This window comes from Poecilia formosa, unplaced genomic scaffold (genome assembly GCF_000485575.1).
Source record: "Poecilia formosa unplaced genomic scaffold, Poecilia_formosa-5.1.2 Scaffold343, whole genome shotgun sequence".
Classification (NCBI taxonomy): Eukaryota; Metazoa; Chordata; class Actinopteri; order Cyprinodontiformes; family Poeciliidae; genus Poecilia; species Poecilia formosa.
In genome coordinates this window covers 387472-402502 of record NW_006800282.1, presented here as the reverse complement: position 1 = coordinate 402502, position 15031 = coordinate 387472, and the positions used below count along the sequence as shown (strand labels likewise).

General features: G+C 40.1%; 1 protein-coding gene and 1 long non-coding RNA gene across 2 annotated transcripts in view; one reads left to right on the top strand and one right to left on the bottom strand.

Annotated features, from left to right (window-relative positions):
* The first annotated feature begins 924 nt into the window (after positions 1-924).
* Positions 925-8167, top strand: purg (purine-rich element binding protein G). The gene has a single exon (XM_016661796.1). It carries the CDS (start codon positions 1744-1746, stop codon positions 2779-2781), a length of 1038 nt encoding a protein of 345 aa, XP_016517282.1. The 5' UTR covers positions 925-1743; the 3' UTR covers positions 2782-8167.
* A 3214-nt stretch (positions 8168-11381) lies between these two features.
* The window catches only part of LOC107833202 (uncharacterized), an 18843-nt gene continuing 15193 nt past the window's right edge, over positions 11382-15031 (bottom strand). The window contains exon 3 of the long non-coding RNA XR_001658911.1: positions 11382-11394. This is a non-coding gene — a long non-coding RNA (uncharacterized LOC107833202). The remainder of the gene's footprint in view (positions 11395-15031) is intronic.

Below are 15031 nucleotides of genomic sequence, written 5' to 3'. Positions count from 1 at the left end.
TTTGGTGACTTGAAATGTAGCTTTGTGTCATCTGCTCCCTCCAGGTCAAGAAGGAGGGCAAGAACAGGATGTACTGTCTGAGAAGGGTGGCATCTTTATGAGGTCTGCTAAGTTGTATATGTTCTACCGGTTCATTGTGTCCATTGTGCTGTTCTGGTGGTGTGTGTTGGGGAGCGGGGCACCACTAAGAAGAATACTGAATTAGCTCATTAAGAATGCAGGCTCTGAGGTGGGGCTGGGTCTGCACTCTGTGGAGAAGGTGGTGCAGCAGGGGACGATATCCAAGATCAGAGTGATCTTGTCCAATCAGAGTCACCCACTGAACTCACCAGTTAAGTTTAGTGAAAATCAAATTCCTTACGATGTGGCGCTCCACTGAGACTAGGGAACTTGTTTGTCTCTCACCACACTGAGCTATTTATTTCTTAATACTCAGTGTTTTTATCTGTTGGGTCTTTGGTGCTTATTGTTTGTATAAGAGAAAGTGATGGTCTGCCACACAATTTACTTTGGGATTAATAAAGTATCAATTTATCTTGTGTAATGGAAGGAAGCAACAGAAGATGAAATGGTGGGTTGGAGCCTTGTGTGTTGTAATGTGAATGGCATGCTGAACTGTTGTGGTGAACAAAGATCTCAGACACAAGGAAATTCCAAAGTTCTCCCGTTAGCAGTTTGACCTTCATTCCTGGCAGATGCTGATGGGGAGAAGCTGTACCGTAGCAGAGAGCAAGAGGAGGGTGTGAGCAGCTCATACACAAGCCTCATTGACAGACCCTCTTCTTGGCTCTGATTGATTGGCTGTTTCTGATCAAGTCATGCATTTCTATATCTATAGTTAGCACTGGGAGCAAGCAGAGGAGCTTGAATTTTTTTTTCTTTTCAAATTATCTGTCTCATCGATCACACCATAGTGACAGTTTTAACATGTAAAAAAATGAACATTTTGTTTTATAAAAGTTACATTTTCAGCTTTTTTCATACCTCCATTTGTGGTGGGTAAAGCAGTGTGCTGATCATGTTAACCCATTGGAGAAGAAACGGCAAGTCATTCTTACAAGCTAGTAAATCAATTTGCAGTCATTTGGTTTACCATGGCTATTTTTATGTCTTTATGATTGAAATAATTCTGCCATCGGGAGGACTGTGAAATGTTAAACTTGCAACAATGGAGATGATGATGATGACGATGATGATGATGACGATGATGATGATGATGATGATGGGATTTTTCTGAAGAATAATGTCTGTTGACGCAGAGGAGGAAAATCAGCATCCTGCTTCACATGTTCTCCTTCAGGGACATAATGTTCGTCTGAATGGAGGGCAGGAGTCGGTGGATCCCGCATTACGCTGCCATAAATCCGCGCAGTGGAGAAGAGCTGCAGTGAATGCAGCCTTCAGTCATTGCTGACGTCGCGTCTCTTTAACGGAGGGCTTCTCAGGACGGGGAGGGGCGGGGGGTGAACGGGTTCATCGGGTTCATTCCTGTATCTCAGGTCGGCTGTTCCCGGTTCCCTGTGTTAACGAGAGGCTGCGGCACAAATCGCTGATGAAACATGGAAGCAGCCCGCATCGGAGACCGGATACATTGTGTTTATTCTGGACACTGACTGGATGAGTTGATGGCTGTAAAGCACGCAGCCATTTTCAGGTGAACCTGTGCTCTTCCAGCCAGCTGTAGCCTATGTGTTGGGAATGGAGAGATCGCTTTTTCCTGTGCAGGCTGCTGCTGGAATATAAATGATGATGATGATGGCTGATGGGTGCTGCAGGGGAACGGAAAGAAGCAGGGGTAAGATCCAGTCCGATTCTCTGTCCAGACACGCGTATCCCCAGCAGTACATCCAGGCTGGAGCAGCTCAGCAGGGAAATGACATACAGGAACTGGCCTCAAAACGCGTTGACATCCAGAAGAAACGCTTCTATCTGGACGTGAAGCAGAGTGTGCGCGGTCGCTTCCTGAAGATAGCCGAGGTGTGGATCGGGAGAGGCCGTCATGATAACATCAGGAAGAGCAAGCTGACTCTGTCCATGTCAATGGCTCCGGCTCTGCGATACTGCCTGGGAGATTTCATCGATTATTACGCCCGAATCGGACTGAGGGGGAACCTGGTCCAGACTCCCCAGCTGGCAGAGGAACACGGCAGCAACGGGCAGGGCCGCGGGCATGATGCTCGCAGAAAAGCGCGGGAGCAGCATGCATCTCCCACCGGCTCGGTAGGCTCCGACGATCATGCCCACCGAGTTCTCAAGAGCGAGTTCATTGAGAGAGACAACAGGAAGTACTTTCTGGACCTCAAGGAGAATCAGAGAGGCAGGTTCCTCCGCATACGACAGACCGTCAGCAAAGGCCACGGCTCCATGGGCTACTATGGCCAGGGTATCGAGCAGACCATCGTTCTGCCCGCACAGGGGCTCATCGAGTTCAGAGACGCCCTGTCCCAGCTCATTGAGGACTACGGGGACGAAGAGGCGGACGAGCATGGCCGACTGGGCTCCAGGACTCGCCTCGATAACCCCGAGCTTCCGGAGGCAGCGTCCTTCCGAGTGGACAACAAACGCTTTTACTTTGATGTGGGCTCAAACCGCTACGGAGTTTTCTTAAAAATAAGTGAAGTGCGTCAGCCGTACAGGAACACCATCACGGTCCCATTGAAAGCCTGGGCTCGATTCGGAGAAAACTTCATCAGGTATGAGGAGGAAATGCGGAGGATCTTCTCATGCCACAAGGAGAAGAGGACAGAAGACCGACAGGACAGCATAGAGCAGGAGGACTGACCTCTGGACCCTCCAGACACATGGCCCAACCTTCCACATGCCATGTTCTGTCACCACAAGTAGGCTGATTTACCAAGGGCTGGTAAACATCTACCCTGCCAAGAAGTGATCCATTCATAGCCTTATAGCAACACCTGATTCATCTACTGCTGCTGATGCACTTTAACCAGGAGCAGCCTGGGAATGATTTGGGGCTCTGTGGACTTTAACCCACATTTGCCTTTTAAATATAAGAATGCACTGTACAGCTGGTTATTAATCAAAAAAAGTTACAGTGATATGGTATTGCTGGTAATAGATGAGCTTTAGAGTTGACCATTGTTAATGTTGGCACCCTAAACATTACCTAATATTTTTGTGGCAAGCAGAAAAGTGCAGAGAAGTGCAAACTGCAACAAATCAAAAAGGTCATTATAAACATAGGATGAATATCTATATTTGAGTCAAATAAAAAGTTGAGGTGAGTTGCCTGAGAAATTTGCTGGGTTGTTGGGATATCCTGATGGTTGGGGCCTTAGGTAGTCCCATAAGTGCAATAAATACCAGTCAATGCTTGCAGCCTCACTGACCTAGGGAAAACTATGGTGTAGTGAGATGTAGGTGTTGATCCAATGGAATAATATATTTATAATTGTCACAACAACTAGGCAAGAGAAACATTGGTGTGCCGATGCATGCTGCCAGTGAAATGGTTATCCTGGTGTTGTGACTTGTTTTGTTTTCTGATGTAGAGTTTAGTCCTTCAGTTTACTGTTCAAATGTACATGGACAACAGAATCCTGGGTTTGACCTTGTGCTTCTCCTTAGATCAGGTTATGTTCCGATATTCTTACGTACTGTTATCAGTGAAGACATGATCTGGTCTTTGCCTTCTCATGTGCACTGAAGAATTGCAAGGCATGTTGTGTTCTCCAGATCATTAAAAGCAGAGTTCCTGGGCAGTCTTCAGTTGTGCAGACACAGTTCATTGCTGCTATGTGCACTGGCAGTTTAGCATCCATCAAAATATACCAAAACTGCACAGCAGATGTTAGGTTTTCACATTGGCAAGCTCTGGGTCAGTTTAGAGACAACTTTTGCAGTGATGCAAACCTGCAGAGCTGTCTATTGAGTGCAGAATCACTGACCAGATGTCATACCCTACACGTAAAATCCATTGGTGCTTAGAGTTGCACCACTAGTCAGTTTCAGAAAGAGAACTGAACTTGTGAGAGGTCCAGAGTGTGGTTTTTAATGAGCCAAACTATCAGTGCAGCTGTTGCTGAAAGAGCCAACAAGATTCAAAGGAGGCAAAACAAATCTATAAGTGTGAGGCTTGACTAGGTTTCTTGCAGTTAGTTTATGAAACGCAGTGTAGTCTTTGGATGATCTGATCCAACTTTGGGTGTCATTGGGCAAGGCTAAATCCATGAATATTGATATTTGAGACATTTTTTGCCATGAAGCATAAAACTGTCAAAGAAGGATGAATGTGGATTCAAAAACCACAACTTTAAATATAAAACTGTCATGAGAGATGGCAAAAGAAATACGTAGCACAAGCAGCTACATATTGTCTTTTCAGATGTGAATTCTGCAGTTTTTCTACATCTTCTGCTAGGCACACAAACATGATCAACTGGAAGTATATCATGTAAAAACAGCCCTGGAAAACAAAAAGGAAGCCATACGTTTCTGCTGAAGACATATTTAGGCATGGTTCATTCATTTAAAAGTTGAAAATGATGCATGATAGAGGAAAGGTTTTTTAGTAATTTGCTTCCACTTCTAATGTTCAGACTACAAATAATTAGTATAAGAGACTCCATGCCACCTGGTACAGTGACACCTTTAATTACAACTTTGTGTTATTTTACCCTGAAAGCCTCTCCTTATTGAGTTTTACAACCATTTTAGGTCACATCCGTGTGTGTGGGTTTTCATTGTTCAACATGCCATCTGATGCTTCTCACACACAGGAATGCTCAGACTGAATAAGTCCTTCTTGTCATGTGGAAGATGTGTGTAGAGTGGCAATGCAGACTGATGGCTACTGCACTGAACAGCCCACACGTTGCAAACAAGAACACATGTTTTATTTTGATCCAATTATTTTGATTCTGGTTTAATCAAGGTGAATTTACATTAGTCAGCTTTTTTATGTGATAATTGAAGTAGCAGCAGTGGAAAGGAGGCTAGCGCTGGATTAGACAGAAAAAAACGTCGCTTTTTATTTTCCATCTACCTGAATACATTCAGTGTCTTGCATCATGAGGACACAAATTTACATTTGTTGAACCTCAAACAAAAAATACTCATCAGCCAAGGTATTACATATACCTTGCTAGTACTAGGAGTTCATCTTGTAATCTGTGTGTTGCCTGTTCGAATCCCTGCTCCGTCTATCTCAGTCGTTGTGTCCTTGGGGAAGATGCCTCACCCACTGAGTGGGCATTTAAACTTTTGTTGCTTGCTTATCTTCCTTATCAGGAAGGTAGTTTCATCCATGCAATTGCTGCTCACTGAATATTATTTTTTGTTCCCTGAGAATTTTCTATGAACAAAAGAGATGGTTATATGGGAAAATCCCAGTAGATGAGTTGTTTCTGTAATACTCAGACCAGTCTGTCACCAACAGCCGTGTCACTGTCCTTTCTTCCCCATCCTGGTGCCCTCTTTGATCTTCAGCAAGTCATTATAATAGCGTCTAAATGCAGTGAGTTACTGCCATGAGACTGGCTCATTCATGACTTGTTTTTCAAGCTTTCAGTTCAAACAGGTCTATCTAATAATGTGGCTAATGAGTGTATACTCTTCATGCTGCAGTGGATGATGTATTCCACTGTTCACATTGTGTTTCCTTTGTAAATGTATTCGGTTGCTGGACATTTTCATGATATAGTATATAGTGTAGAGTGAGGAAATCTTTTCTTTACATCTGAAGTAAAGGAAGAATATTTGGAGCTCTCTAATTTTCCACAGTCCAGCATTTTATAATTTAAACAAGGAATCTAAAAAACACTTAGCTTTTAAAATGAGGTGAAGGACGTTTGGCAGAAGGTAAAAATGAATGTGGTTTTGTCATAACATTAAGCTCTTTTTTAATTTAGTGAATTAGATCAACTTGTTCTGTGTTATCTTACTCTGTGTTTTGTTATTGAAGTACTACTAAGGTTTTTCACCGCACTGCTTTCAGTGCTAACCCAGCGCTGGAGCTGGAGCTGGAGCTGGAGCCAGGTCTTACCCGGTTCTATAAAAAAAAAACATGGCAAAGAACCTACTTGGTAGCCAGAGAGCTTCTTAGAGCCACATCCTTACATCACTGTAAGCAACTCTTCCAGTCAATTTTGGATTGTGTAATTCTTTAAAAATATCAGCATTCTGACTTTGGAGCTTTCCAGTAGATTTTATTTCCAAATTGGACCATGCAAATTGTAAAAGTTGTTGCACTTAAAATCCAGACAGACATTTCTGAAGGAAGCAGCAATGCAAACAGAACTTAGGCAGGATGTTTCAACCCCCCCCCTTTTAAAATCAATATCATCTGGGAATATTGATAAAACCCAACTGACTGCTAAAAAGTAGCCCTATGCAATGCTTTGATCTCATTATATTACATATAGGAAGAGGTGAAAACATAGAGAGAGAAAAGAGACACTGAGCTTTGCTGTTAGATGAACCAGATTAAATGCTGAATTACCTCAGTGCTTTGGAACATAATTTTGTTTGCTTGTTGGTTTCCATGAACCCACCGTTGGCTGCTGAAAAAAAATTCTCCTTTCCACTGGGCCCAGGAGTTGTTGGAGTCAGTGTTGGAGCTCTCTGATGGAAACAAAAAGAACTGGTGTTATGAAACCACTGTCAGTAAATCTGCTCTGGATCAAGTATTGTGGATGGAACACAGCCATGTTAATGGTTAGGCTCACATGTTCAGACCAGTCAGAATGTCTGCTGTGCAAAATATCTTCTGATGTAGTTCATTCAGGTATATAACCAACTAACTGGCACTTTTCATTTTAAGATTAAGTTGTTTTATTGGGCTAGTTCCTGTTGGCCCCTTTAGTCAATAAAAACTAAGGAATATTTAATGTTTGCTGCCCTTTTAGGAGGATCTGGTGAAGACTGTCAATTTATTTTCAGTAACTTGTTTTACTTTTTTATATAGAGACCTACGAGATATATCATACTTTGTATAATTCAAAGCACAATCTATTTTAGAAATTAGAAATTAATTTTCCCCAAGATAATTCTTGTCTAAGATAAATTTTAATATAAGGAATATGAAGTGTACACTGTAAAAAAATAAGCGTCTCTAATTTACAGTAAAATACCGGCAGCTGTGGTTGACAGAATTTTACCGTTATTTATATGGTAAAATCAACTTATGCTGTGTTTTCATTTTCTTCGAAGTTGGAGCTGGAAATAAAGGTTCGACACCTGTGATCTAGCAACTTTCACTACATTCTACATGAATGTGGCCATATTAGATAGTGAACACTGGTTGCTCTGCAAATGTTCCAGTCAGACTTTTGAAAATCTGACTTCTGATTAATAGGGGATCACATCAGTAGTAAAGTCCTGTAAAGGCAGGATGGTCATTAGTTTGGTAAAATGAGTGCTATAGAAAACACTTTAAAGAAAATCTGCACTTTTGTTGAAATTATTTCTAGCAGAAGGACCACTAATATTAGCATAAATTGACAATCACTGATCACAGCGACTATAAGCTGCACACAACCCCAGCCCCCCCATGATATTCTGCTTCTTTATTAAGGTTGTGCCTGAAAGTGTCAACCTGCAGATAAATTTAGCCCACACACAACCTGCAAAGTCTTAAAGTTTTAAAAGGACCAGTTGAACCAATTAAGGGGGGCTAGTTAAACCAGCAGGCACGTCTAGAGCTGATGTGAGCTTTCGGAAATAAAGCCACCCTCAGAACCACAGGACTGAAGCAGAACTCTGTGGTCGACATAGAGAACTCCTCATACTATGTGTTTCAGACATTTCACATACCAAAGGTTACAATAAATAAGAGGTATACTGTGTTATTTCTAATGCTTTATTTCAGTGAAGGGTATGGCATGGGTTGGTGGGGTTCAGTTTGCTATTTTGTCCATTTTCATTGTAAAAGCGGCTCATACAACCGACCCATACAGCTCTGTTCCTGGGCAGTCTTCAGTTGTAGGTCTATAGGAAAATGGTACAGTACAGATATGGTGTTACACAGCACAGTCCATTGATTGGGTGAGGGCACTGACCCTTCCATCACAACCTGAACCTGTGAAGCTCGTTTAAACTTTTATCACTATATCATTTTGCAGCTCATAAGCCAGCAGCCCTCCTTGGCTCCTTGGTCCTTTCAAAACTCAACCCAGAAAATGCTTAGTCCCTTGACTTCAATTATTTTGTAAAAGGGACTTTAGTTGTAGATTGAATACACACTTTAAAAGAAGTAGTGTTTCATAATGGGAGTGGTCTCTTTCAGCAGCATAACATTTCTGTGGAGAAATGGAACGTGGTTGGTTTAAGGAAAACAAGTTTGAGGAGACAAGCCTGAACACCCATTAGCTTCAATGACTTTAAATATTTACCACAGATTCACTGAAGACAAGAGACTGAGACTGAGTCCAAAAGATCAGATGCCAATGTTAGACAATTGGTCATAATGTTATGGCTGATTAGTTTAAATTAAGGTATTGTTTGCAGTTTTGAACAATTTGTAGATTGTTTGATTATATACAAGAGAATTGCACTTAATCTGAAATTTATACAGCTGATTAAGACATATGTTGGTTTGAGTTGCTGTGTCCTGTACAGCACAATCCTAGTTCATGAAATAAAAAGAATGTATTTGGAGTCAACTGCAAATATTGAATTAAATGACTGAAGGAGTGAATTTGAAAATATGATCCAGTAAAATGATTTTTTTTTCTTACCTAAAAGAGAGACCCACATGGTATTTTTAACTTTTTAGAAATATTTTTTGCTCAAACAGCAGGTCTTGGTCAGCCTGTCTTTAGATCTGTTGGTTTTTAACAATGGCAAGAATACACAAAAACTTAGATTCTAAATTTGGAAGAAGTTTATTAAACCAAACCATGTGCATGTATAGGGCTAACACTGATATCACAGCTAAAGGTTCAACTCTGGCCAAAGCTGCTAAGACTCATGTATGTGATCCATCCTACTTATCAGTCTCTAAACTCAATGGATAAAATTTTATATTTTTATAAAGTCTTATTCACATTTATTATTCATATTTTAATCAAAGGCACTTTCCCTTATAAGCTTCCTAAATAAGTAACAGAAGTCAAATTCTGTAATCTATCTAAAGATTAAAAATGTCCCTGTAACCGTCTGGTTCTTGTTTTCAGTGGACATGACGTGGATGGTTACAGGATTCTGAACCCTGAACTGCAGATCTGATGTTTTCTAGTTTGGATGCCTTAAAGGTCCATTTGAATTCATCTCTGCTCATTTTCATTTTTGTGCTTTTTATTTTTAGCAGACTGAAACATATTAAAAATAGCCAAAGGCATAATAAAAAAGGAGCTATAATCAAAATATGTGCCATTTGTCACATCTAGAAGGAAACGGCAGATTTTTTTAAAGGAAAACGTTAACCTTACAAAGTGTTTGTGTTCATGTGTGGTTGTACAGAGTGATGTGAACATAGGCGTACTGAAGAAGACATTCTGCTTGTCCTGTTGTATTATGCATTTGGTTGTAAACTGGAAAATGTAGAGATATTGATGTTTGGCCTTTAAAAAAGCAACTAAGAAAAATAAAGAAAAGATGAAAAGGTATACATTTAGATAAATGTAAGACACTGGTGTGTTCTGTAGTTCTGTAAACTAAGACTTCTGAAACAAGGAAATGTTGTACTTTAGCACTTTCTTTACTGTGTACTGTATTCAGTTCAAATTTACATGTAAAGTACTGTATGAATAGTCATTACTTGCCTTGTGACATTTTAATCAATGCTACATTTAGAAATGTTATCTAAGAACATGATTTTAGAGTGTATGCATGCTAGTGGTTGGGTACCAGTGTAAAAGGATAACTATGAAAAATGGTGCTATGTAATAATGGTGCTTCTATGGACCCCAGCCAAATGCATGCACAGAGGATCTATTAAAGGATGGAAAAAAGAGAAAATGTCCTACTGCTGTTCTCAAGTAGTGCTGCTTCCCAAAGATGTTCCAAGGATTGGAAAAATCCAACGGTCTCTTAAAATGCAACAACCCTTCAACACTGGTTTACAGTTGGACTTCTGACAGTGTGTCAAAGTTCTCTGCAAACACTCAGTGTTTTCTCTGCTTCTTATCCTTTTACAACATGTGTTCATAGTCCTCTTAGTCTGCCGGAAGATATTTTACCTAAGCAGAGAACATTTGTGTTGTACAGATTTTTGTTTATCTGAGCCTCTTTACTAAAAGCCATTGAAGGCAGGTATTTCAAATCTTATTCATATGGCATAGTATTTTTGAAACATATAGTAGTGGCAATTCTAGACTAAATTAACCAGGGAAACCATGGTGGGGCCAAAAAAACAAACAAACAAAAAAACAGGGCAGTATTTAATAGTTTAATACTTTTGGTGAGTCAAAGAGGCACCTTTGGCTCTGGAGCTGTAGGTTGCAGACCCCTGATCTGGCATATGAAAAGTTGGGCCAAGGGACCAATACATTCTGGTTACGCTACACTTATCATCATAAGACATTGATCTAGTATTGTATCTCAGTACAGGGATCAGTACAGGGGCCAGAACCAATTCTACAGGGTCACTGGCCCCTGTTGGCCCCTATCTAGAACCACCCATGCCCATAGTAAGAGATAACTAACTTCTAGGATTGGTTACAGTAAGGTTTGCCTCTAACTGCCATTCCAAACTTCCCCCCATTCTTAGCAAAAACCAGAACCAGGAATAGTTCGACCAGTCTGAGTCACTGAACATTAATAAGTACTGTAAACCAAGAGGCTCTCAAACTGTTGGGCCACCCAGTTATGAAGTGCCAAAATCCATCAGGTCTAATTATAGATGAATAAGATTCACAGACAATCTGATGACATCATTTTGTACTTTCCATTCTTCAGGTCATGTGATCAAAACATGATTTTTATGTAGCACAGTTACTGAACTACAAACATTGCAGTGTTTAAAAAGTAAAAAACATGTTTGAGCTTGGGAACCTTTGTGTGGATTATCGATGTAACTTGTTTGAAAGAAGAAAATGTGTACATTTGTTAGCTGTACTAATCAGTGCTCCCTTTCTGTTTCTCAGTAATTAAACGGTATCCAGCATTATCGCTACTGGTGCCACACTACTGTGTGCATCTGTTGTGTGTACTTCATGCTTTTGCTGTGAGCTGTGCCAGCTGCAATGTTGAAGAAGGTTTTTATTTGTTTGTGTATTTAAAGGAAGATTTTGATGCTATTATTTATCAACTGTTCAGAACTGAGTGAAAGGGAAAGAAAATCATTTTTATTGCTTTGCTGCATAAATTTCTCATTAGAATGGCCAGTCAAATCATCCCAGAGTAAAAATATTTTCTTACCTCATAAATTCAGCTTCACTGAAATTATGTTTAATACCTGCTTTAAATTTGTTGTTTTCTGAAGAGACTTTTAATCTGAGAAATTAGCATTTTTAGGACACATATTTGTATTTGAATGACTGCATACAAATTCATAGTGCACTGTGTTCACATAAACAGTTTAATGCCATTCTCTGTTGTTTGTTAGTTTACCAGTTGAATGAACTACTTCATTCAACTGGAAAGAAAGTTCTTCAAATTTTCTTTCAATTGACTAAATTTTTCTATTGGCAGAAAATAAAGGCTATTTCTATTCTATTCTATTACTCTACATAAATGGTATTATAGGTAAAACTTGAGGTGGAAAGTGCAAGATGTTGTATTTTTTGTGAGCCGAGAGTCCATCTACCCTCAGTACACCCTTGTCCTTAGTGGGGTCAGGAGGTGCTGCTGCCTATCTCCAGCAAACGTTTTGGGTGAGAGGTGGGGTACACCCTGAACAGGTCACAAGTCTGTCGCAGGGCATCACAGAAACAGACAGGACAAACAACCATACACACACACACACACACACTCACAACTAGGGAGAATTTAGACAGACCAATTAACCTGACAGTCATGTTTTTGGACTGTGGGAGGAAAAAATCCACACATGCACAGGGAGAACATGCCAACTCCATACAGAAAGACCCCGGGCCGGGAGTATAACCCAGGACCTTCTTGCTGCAAGGCAACAGTGCTACCAACTGTCACTGTGCAGCCATGAGCCAAGAAAATCTAATTAATTTAAAGTCAGTCTAAATCAGACCAGGTTTAAATTTATTCACATTCAGTGCAAATAAACTACTATAGGCTACAGCTTACAGTTTTTCCAGCTGGACTCTTAGTTGACTACACCATTAAAGAAATGTGGAGACCAGTCAGCACTAAATCCCAGAACATTTAGCTCTGTGTCATTTTAACAATTAACATTCTGGAATTATTGCAGATGTAGACTAGGTCATATGAGAATATTTTGGGTAATGTCTTGTGAAATTATTGTTTTTGATTCTTAAAACAATAACTGAATTTTGATCTTCCACTGTCCAAAAATATGACAGTTAAGTGATGCAAGTTAACTGCTTGCTCTCAATTGCTCCAGTGTGCGTTTACATGGTTGTTTCTCCTCAGTGTCTCTGTGTAGCCATGTGATGGACTGCTGACCTGGTTGTACCTTGCCTCTTGTCCAGAATGGTTGGAGGTAGGAACCAGTTCACCACTGAACAGTCATGAAGGAATAAGTATGGATGGATAGGCAGACGAACAGACGGATGGATTCTTTTGTAGCAATAGTGATCTTTATTCACAGTGGTCAAACCGGAAATGGCCAGAGAGAAGTGAGGAAGTCATTTAGCAAAGGTCCAGCGGTCGTGAGTTGATCCCTAGAGACTGTGTCAAGGACCAGCAGCCAACATGCTAAACCCTGTGCCACAACAAGCTCCATTTTAATACCAAAAACATGTACAGAGAAATATTACTTTAGCAGTATAATGTGACATTTTAAGACAAATATGTCCTGGTTAAAGTAAACTCAAAATAATACTTGAAAAATGGCTTACAGAGAAACTCCGACCGCCTGATTGAGGCTGAAAACATCTTACATGCACTTTTTATCTTCCACAAAGATATAAGTTAGAATGGTCTTTTCAAAATAAGAATGATCATACTTGGTAAATGGAATGGTAAGTACAGCTGTGCTGCACAGGTATCTGTCTTATTCTGTGTTTTTTTTTCCACAGCTGACCTCCATCTCAATTTTCAGTGTTTACTGTGAGCATCAGGGCATATAAATCAAATCATGGCACTTTACAAAACATTGGAAATACATGAAAACTTCATTAATCACATCAAGGCATAAACCACCTGAGCTACAAAATTTATCATCTTTAGTTTGGATTTATTAGATTATAAATGAATCTATGGAATCATATCTAGGAATAGTAATTTGAATTCATATGGATTTTTGACAAGGCCTCTACATTCCTGACTGTTTTGAAACTTTGCAGTTTTATTGTACTTTAAGTTTGTAATGTATTGCGTGGTGTTGTAGACTTTAGTTACTGTTTCTCTTTATAAATCCTAGTTCCAGTTTTCATGTGGTGTTATCCTCTTGATAGAAAAAGATAATAACATAGATAACTCTTCCTTAAAATATGTCCTCATAAAACAGCTCAGATTTACCCAAGGGCAAAAACTGAGAGCTTATCTAGTCACCAACCTCCAAAACCAACCTCAAAAACATTATGGCAATATATATGAATGCTTACAATCTTTCATAGACTTGTTGTTGAACTTACAGTAAATTACTCAATCCAGTACTCAATGCTTAAGATAGCATTCAATGAGACACACATTCTCTGCAAAACATGGTGTGTGCATGAATCACTATCCGATAAAAAAGTAATTTGGTGTAGAAGACAAAAATTTAATGGTGGTTCAAATGAATGTTGCACTTAATTTCATATTGCTTTAAGACAAGCATACACTGGAAACACTGTGGTGCAGCGAATCATCTGATGTGTATTGGCAGCATGAATGGGACTGAGTAGCACTGAAGTTCATCAGATCAACCCAATAAAACGGCTCCCAGAAGGCCTGCTGGTGCTGTGTTACTGTTGACAAATGTACATCCAGAAGCAGCACCTGGATGCCCGGGTTCTAACAACCAGTGATGTTTGATGAAATCGTGGGTCAGGCAGATAAGACATCAAAGGGAAGAAGACCAACGCGATGGTGGTGGATTTTAGAAGGAACAAGGATCTTCTTCCTCCCCTAAACATCGGAGAATCAGCTGTGGAGGTAATCTCAAGCTACAGGAACCTGGGTGTGTGTATATCCAGTGACCTCACCTGGAGTGCCAACACTTCCTGTCTGGTCAGTAAAGCCCACCAGCATCTCTACTTCCTCAGGAAGCTGCAGAGAGCTGGACTTGGGAGCTCAGTCCTGAGGAGTTTCTATCGCTGTGTGGTGGAGAGCGATCTCTGCACCTGCATCACTCTGTGGCATGGCAGCTGCACTGCTACTGAGAGGGTGGCTCTGCAGAGGCTGGTTAAGGCTGCATGGAGGACTGTGGGAAATAGTCTTCCCTCCACCATGAACCCTTCTCCTGCACATCACAATGCAGGAGAAGGGTGCTCCACATCATAAAGTACTCCACTCATCCTGCACACAGACTGTTTCACCTCCTTCCCTCAGGCAGGAGGCTGAGGAGCATCCAGAACAAGACCACCAGGCTGAGAAACAGTGTTTACTGCAGCTGTCAGACTGCTGAACTCATGGTTGTGACAAACAACTTAGGAATAAAACGGAGAAAAAACTAAATAACATAAGCTAACCAGACCTGCTTAGCCATCTTAGCAAAAGAAGAGAAAGGAAGTGGTCATGGGGTCCTCAGAAGTTCTGGTGCCCCCAAATAATGCCTGATTTATTTATTTATTTATTTATTTATTTATTTATTTATTTATTTATTTACATTCTTTTTATATCTGACGGTGTCAAAAACTTGGGACAAATTTTAACTGAGTTGGAAAATATATAAAAATGATTTTTAATTCAATGTATTGATACTTTTATAATTATTTATTTGAATACTTTTAGTTAATTGTCATAATATATATTTTTAGTATTTCTTTAATTATTTTAACCGTTGTGCGTGCGAGGACTGAGGCAACTGATAAAAGTGATATGGGTGTGG

Coding starts and splice junctions, on each gene's coding strand:
- purg (XM_016661796.1), top strand. CDS start 1,744: ATGATGATGATGATGGCTGATGGGTGCTGCAGGGGAACGGAAAGAAGC.